This window comes from Fukomys damarensis, unplaced genomic scaffold (assembly GCF_012274545.1).
Source record: "Fukomys damarensis isolate Sample0158 unplaced genomic scaffold, DMR_v1.0_HiC HiC_scaffold_27, whole genome shotgun sequence".
In the NCBI taxonomy this organism is placed as follows: domain Eukaryota; kingdom Metazoa; phylum Chordata; class Mammalia; order Rodentia; family Bathyergidae; genus Fukomys; species Fukomys damarensis.
In genome coordinates this window covers 2,436,300-2,443,056 of record NW_022900939.1, presented here as the reverse complement: position 1 = coordinate 2,443,056, position 6,757 = coordinate 2,436,300, and the positions used below count along the sequence as shown (strand labels likewise).

The 6,757-nt window shown below is 48.9% G+C and overlaps 1 protein-coding gene across 3 annotated transcripts; it reads left to right on the top strand.

Annotated features, from left to right (window-relative positions):
* Nucleotides 1–1,298: 1,298 nt before the first annotated feature.
* Cntf (ciliary neurotrophic factor) lies at nt 1,299–6,541 on the top strand. Of its 3 annotated transcripts, none has more exons than XM_033756616.1 (3): nt 1,823–1,898; nt 2,323–2,477; nt 3,038–6,541. In XM_033756616.1, the coding sequence occupies exons 2-3, from the start codon at nt 2,436–2,438 to the stop codon at nt 3,506–3,508; spliced, it is 513 nt and encodes a 170-aa protein (XP_033612507.1). In that variant the 5' UTR covers nt 1,823–1,898; nt 2,323–2,435; the 3' UTR covers nt 3,509–6,541. The 3 variants fall into 3 exon arrangements, with proteins under 3 accessions (XP_033612506.1, XP_033612507.1, XP_033612508.1); XM_033756617.1 differs by lacking the exon at nt 1,823–1,898 and adding an exon at nt 1,908–2,060; XM_033756615.1 differs by lacking the exon at nt 2,323–2,477 and having other exon boundaries at nt 1,299–1,898; nt 3,038–6,539.
* Nucleotides 6,542–6,757: the final 216 nt, after the last annotated feature.

Here is a 6,757-nt window from a genome sequence, read left to right as displayed (position 1 = left end):
TTTTTCTTAATCTGGTAAGGCATATCCAAAATAAGTATGTAAAGAAAGAAAAAATAAAAGTTCTCCTCATGGAAGCAGCTTGTCTTCCTTGGTTGTACTGAGCTACAGTGTCCTGGGGTGAAACAAGTGGTGCTGTTAATGAGAACCAAGTCCCTCGGCAGCTCTCCTGTTGCTCTTGTAAAGTCAGGGGCACTTTTTGATTGCCCTTGATTTTTAGTACATAGATACTGTGAGATTCTGTGAAAACAGAAACCCAAATGGGTGATGGTTTAGTAGCCTTCTAGCAAAACTAGCCTTGTTGATCTAGTAAAGAGAACATTAAGAATGCTCTGAGGTTAATGTCCCTGATAATGACAACCGTGTCAGCATTCAGTATCACTGCAATACTCAGTATCCACAGTATCAACTTTTGTTTGTTTGTTTGTTTTTGTTTTTTGAGACAGGTTCTCACTATATAGTTGAGACTGATGTAGAACTCACTATGTAGCCCAGGCTGGTCTTGAACTCACAGTGATCCTCCTGCCTCAGCCTTCCAAGTCCTGGGATTACAGGTGTGCGCCACCACACCTGGCTCACATAGTATCAACTTTAAAAAGAAGAAAAAGAATCTTACCTTTGAAAGGTCTTCCTGTGACAGCCACCTACCGTCCTTTCCCCCTTCACTGTTTACCTGTGTAAACTGACTGGAGATGGTAGCATCTATGCTGTGAAACTAAAAGTTCACTGATACAGTTAGCGTCATTCTCTGAGTTAAATGCAATAGAATGACGGTTCTCCAGTCAGCTTTTAACTCTCTTGCCTTCATTTTCAAAGCTCAGCTCATTCTCTTATTAAAAAGCATGTGCAGTGCTGGGGACCAGGAAAAGAACGGAAAGTGTTGTCACTGGAGTAGGACTGCAGGAGAAATGTTACCAAGCTAGGGCTGGATGTTTCCTCAGAAGAGAACAAGCCTGAACAGGACCTTCCATATCTGTAGTCACCAGAAAGGCACCGTGAGTGAGATTAGAGATGCTGCTTCAGTTGACTTTGTAATCAAGTGCAAATTAACTTCAAAAAGTACTGATCAGAAGACTGGAAGTGAAAAAAATGCATTTTTAAAGGACCATTTTCACATAAACAGTTTCTTGCATTAAAAAAAAAATCGAAAACTTGGTGGGAAAAAATACCTGAATCCAAAGACCTTTATATAAATTTGAATGTAGTTTATTGGATTTTGTGCGCATTATTCTTAAGTTTTATGTAAGAATGGGAAAATTAATACTGAGTTCATCTAAAGATCAAATGTTTTTTTAAAGTCTGTTCTGTTCAGAGTCAGCCGTTGCAGTTGTTTAATAATTATATCAATAATAATAACAACATTGAACCCTATCAGGCCAAATCAAAAACAAAGACAGCAGGCAGCGGGCAGGTGATGGAGTGAACTGATTCTGCGTGTGTAGTATGTCAGTTGCATTAGGCAAGGGTGTCAGGAGGATTGAGGTGGTAGTGACCTTGTTGCTAAGTACAGAAGCAAAATAGAAACAAGTGTGCCAAGTACCGAGTGGAGGAGAGAGATGGAGGCAGACACTGTAGGGGGAAAAATGTGATTTAAAAGGGCCCTTTCATTCCACAGGCACAAAAATCCACAGCCAGGAATTTGCTGCCACCTCTGAGACAGTCGGGGGTGGGGGCCACAGTCCCATCAGAGAATGCCCAGTGGACCAGCCTGCAAGTCACATTCCTGATTGGGACCCGTGCAGGCAGGAGCAGACCCAGCTCACTTGTTTCCTGGGTGGTAGATCGGGATGGCTTTTGCAGAGCTTTCACCACTGACCCCTCGTCGCCGGGACCTCTGCAGCCGTTCTATCTGGCTAGCAAGAAAGATTCGTTCAGACCTGACTGCCCTCGTGGAATCTTACGTAAGTCGTCTGTGTTACTTATCTGTTTCCCTGCATCTCTCCAGACCCAGCTGGTGCCTTACCATCACTGTCAGCCCCATGAGCCATCCGGAAAGCCGGGTCACGGTCCTGTCTGATGGACACCTGTCATTTGACGCAGCTCTTTGCCCTGTGGAAACTCAGGTGACCTCCGTGTCTTTCTCCACTGTTTGGCAGACGTGTTCCTCCTCCAGTGAGGGAGATGTGAGGTTTTTGGTAGGATTGGCTATCGGGGGCTATTCCTAACTTAATACCCTGTATTCTGAATTCCTCCAGAATAGATTAACTGTTTAGTTCTGTAGATACTTTTCCAGATTTTTGAGCTATATAAAATGAAAGGTTTATAAGATGGGGCAGAAGAGCCATATGAACTTAAAAATTTGTAAATCAGACTTCTCTTACACAGGGTTAGCTCCTCACTTTTTAGCATGACATCAGAAGTGTCCTTGTGGCCGATTAGAAAGATCACCTAAGCTGTCAGAAGGGGGACTTACAGAAGTGTCAGTTCTTGAGCTCTGCATGGACTTCCAGCTTGGCTTCCTGAAAGAGGAGTCTGCATCAGTAAGTCCTGCGGTGGAAGTGCTCCAGGCTCCTTGGGAAGTTCCTGAACATCACTTGTGAGAATTGCTTTAGCTTTGAACAGCCTTGCAAGTCAGAAATCAGGCGATTCTTTTTTTAAAAAAAAACAGTTCCTGCGGTATTGACTTCAGTAAGAGTGGGCAGTAGGGAGAGGAAGGAGAGAGGAAATTTCGACAGTAGCTACTCCAGCATGTCCCGAGCATAGCCAGTGTCTTCCTGTATGTTTAAAATACTTAGCCTGCAGTATGATTTCAATATTTCAGGAGACAGTTTGAAGCACTGATACAGAAAGCATTTCTATATCAGTGGTTTCCAACCTTTACAACTTACTGAAAGTTGAGTATTCTTCCGGGAAAAATGCAGACAGTCTCAGGGAGATTGCCGTCTTCCTGGTCATGGATCCCAGATTTTCTGTTCTGGACGTTTATTTTCTTTACACTGGATCTTCGGCCAGAGAGGTTAGTGAGGTTTTGTGTGATCTAAGTAAGGACCCAGGATGATTGCACAGGCGTCACGGCACGCTCTCCCGTCTCTTCGGCCAGGTGAAGCATCAGGGTCTGAACAAGTCGGTCAGCCTGGACTCTGTGGACGGGGTGCCTGTGGCGAGTACCGACCAGTGGAGCGAGCTGACGGAGGCGGAGCGGCTCCAGGAGAACCTGCGCGCCTACCGCACCTTCCGCGCCCTGCTGGCCAGGCTTCTGGAAGAGCAGCAGGTCCACTTCGCCCCCGCCGAGAGTGACTTCCACCAGGCTGTACGCACGCTCGGGCTCCAGGTTTCCGGCTTTGCCTACCAGCTGGAGGAGCTCATGGTGCTCCTGGGACACGAGGTCCCCCCGGACGAGGTCCACGGAGCGCCTGTGGGAGATGGGGGGCTCTTTGAGAAGAAGTTGTGGGGCCTGAAGGTGCTGCAGGAGCTCTCCCAGTGGACCGTGAGGTCCATCCGGGACCTGCGGGTCATTTCCTCCCTGCCGGCCGAGGGCCCCCGGCACCTTGCCAAGGGTCAGAAGATGTAGCGTGGGCCCTCCCTCCTGCTCGCCTCCCTTTGGATGGGACGTTCAGGGTCCTGAGTGGCTTTGAACAGCTCTAAGGCCTCATCAAGTAGGGCTAAAGACGCGTGCGTGTCGGGTGCAGGGAGCTTTGTGTCGCCCAGCCTCTAACCTGTCCATCCTCGAGTGACCTTTACAGTAACGGCCTCGCAGACCCAAAGGTAAACATTTTAACTCTAGTTCTGGGAGACTCCTGAAAGACTAAGCTAATAAAAACCGTGCGCTCTAGCTGTTCAAACTCTCAGGCAATAAACGTGATGGCTAACACCTTCGCAGCTGCTGTCTCGGGCAGGGCGCCGAGGGCTTTGGGGCATTAGGTGTAACTTGCGGCACGGTGGGAGGGAGAAGACAGGGTGCTCTTGGACCTGGCTGAGGTCCCGGCTGCGAGGAGCGCCCTCTGCTTGAACCCAGGCCTGTGCCCTTCCCGAGGCCCAGCCGTGGACCTGTCACTGCACCTCTTGGCCGTAGTCTGCCCCGAGCGTGGGAAACACCATTCCAGTCCCTCAGGGGTCAGTAGCAGACTCTAAAAAGGCAGAGTCTGTCACCTACACTTGACCAGGAGGAGAGCAGCTCGAGGTGTTTGGCTCCACCAGACTGGGGGGCCGGGAAGGTGCAGAAATCCGACCTGGTCTACGCGGAGGCACCGCAGCTGGCCCTGCGGCCCGTGGCCCAAGCATCCGGGAACAGTGAGTGGACGCTCAGGCTTCATCAGCCCGCCTCTTCTGGACACTGCTCCCACTGGGAATGCCAGAGATTCCACCGCGCCTGCAGCACCGACCCCAGGCTGCACCAAAGGCTCGGCTGTGCTCGCGACACTGCGAGGGCGGCGCGAAGGCTGTGGCCTGCTGGGCGCGGGAAGGCTCTTTGCAGCACTGCCGTGTCTTGGTGCAGCGGGAATGCAGACGTTCTGGGGGTCACGTATTGTACGCCTAACTCGTAGCTAAAGCTCGAGATCTTGGGTTGGTGCAGTAAATTCAGTGCGACTGGTCAAGGCGTTTTCCTGACCTGTGAGTCAGGAAGGGCTCGCTGACACTGTCACAAGACGCCGGATGCATGACAGCTTGGTGCTTCACCAGTCGGGCAGTCGCTGTTTTGACAGGACGTGGACTCAGCTTTGTGGGCCCTTAGGGAAAGTAAGGCCCTGCTTTCTAATACACATTTGTGGGGACGTGTGTAAAAATGAAAATATAAATACCAGTAGTAGGTTGAAGGCCTGGGTTTAAATCTTGAAGAAATGAGGGCCAGAAATCATTTCTTGGAGTAGAGAGGAGCTATTGTCTAAGGGATCGGCTGAAAGCAATGTAGGGGAAAATGAAAGAAATGGCGAAGAGTTGGCCACTTAAAAAAAAAAGGCAATAATAATAATAACATATTTTGGCCCAGCTATCAGCAGAGGCTTATTTGGTTTTTATTTTACCTGTAATTTTGGCACAGACAGACAGCTTCTCACTAAAATACAGAAGCTTATTTTATTCAAGCTTTTCCTCATTTAAATTATCTCTTCTGCTTAATACTAGCATTTTTTTTTCCTTTAGTAAATATCTGCTCACTAATGTAAGGCCCTTTAGATTATCTGGGAAGTGGTTTCAGTTAAAGGAGAAGCGGAGCTGCCTACGTCTGGAGTGAGCGACCCCTCCACTTGTCCTGTGTCCAGCAGGTGTGGCGTGGCAGACTGCAGAAGTCAGGTGAGCAGAGGGGCAGGGAGGAACAGGTAGGAACCGTCAAATGCCAGGGCCGGGGAGGTGTGAGCCTCATCCCACAAGTGCATTCCCAGCACCGGTTTCTCCTCGAGACTTGATGTGCCTCAGAATGGGAAGTGGACGCTTCTCCGTGTAACAAAACGACACAGCTGGGGCCTGAATGTGCACCTGGAGAGGGTGACGCGGTTGGATAAGGCCTGACCGCCCTCTGGGTGGTGTCTCGCGATGCAGGAAGGCGTAATGGAAACACTGTAGGAGTGCTTGTGTTTTAAAGACCCATAACCCCAAAGGGGCTTTTTTATTTAGGTTTTATTCCCTTGGTTCTTAGGACGGAGTTATGGATAGGCTCTCTGGGCAGTCAGCTGTAACAAAGCACATAACTTTACTTCTACCCTCCAATACCTACTTTGTAAAAAGTATCCTTTTACTCAGCCTCCAGAGAGGTCCTTGCTGCAGAGACCCATTCTGTTTTCTGAGTCTGTTAAGAAATTACATGGCTGATAGTAGATCTGTCTCAAGAGGATGATTTGGAAAATCCTCGCCGACTGTCATAAACGTGAAGGCCAGACATAAAGTTCATTTGAAGATAGTGAGGGTCAAGTGAAGTGAGAATTTTAATAAAAATGGAAAGTGTAAGGTCATAGCCTTGGTACTGCTGTTATTTCAAGCACTGCGGACGAAAGCCAAAAGATGACTCATTGTTGTGAACACCGGTCAGACAGGCAGAGGACACGTAGATATTTTAGGGAGACATGTCTGAAAGGTGGTCTAGAATGACTTGTCTCTGAATTCGAAGCTTCGTGGGTGCCGCTGTGCTCTCTTTCTCCTCTCTTTTGAGGGGATAGAGATGCAGGAAGCAGAGACCTCCACAGAAGGGGAAGACGCAGGGGAAAGGGAGTAGCCAGTGAGAAAATGTGGGCGGCCACTGAGCTGTGTGCGTGTGTGTGCGCGTGGGGTGCCCGTGCAGTGTCTGGGCCGGGACTTTCCTTACAAGAATGACCTGGCCTGCTGGCTCACCCACCCTCCTCCTCAAGCAGCAAGCTCAGGAATGAGCCCTCTGAATGCTGTTGCACTCAGAAAGTGAAAAATGATAAACAGCTCCGTCTTGGCACAGAAGCTTCGGCAAAGTTCTGGGTACTGCAGATAAAGACAGTGAAAAGATAATTTGGTCTTTTGATGAAATGTTGTGTGGAGTGTGAGACAAAATTCATGTGCTTGTGACTCGACATGACGTGTATTTCTTCAATTTATCTATTTTTGGCCCACGAAAAATAAGACGCCAGAATGGCTAACAATAAAGTTGTCCACTCTGGAAGAGCAGGAGTTGCTTCTTTTACCGTTGTGTCTTTGGATGAACAGGGGAATTTCGAGTGATTTCAACAGTTGATGAAATGTGATCCTCCAAGCCAGCGCGGGACTCGCTACAGCGTGCTGGGGAATCTGCACAATGCCAGGCCGCTGGGCAGAACTCCCAGGACCAAGTCGGCCTGGAGAAGGCTGTGCGCACGCACTGTGG

Bases quoted from the DNA above. Each gene is read 5' to 3' on its own strand.
- Cntf (XM_033756615.1), top strand. From the start codon at position 1,785: ATGGCTTTTGCAGAGCTTTCACCACTGACCCCTCGTCGCCGGGACCTC. The intron at 1,899-3,037 runs GTAAGTCGTCTG...CTCTTCGGCCAG, and splicing joins CTGCCCTCGTGGAATCTTAC to GTGAAGCATCAGGGTCTGAA.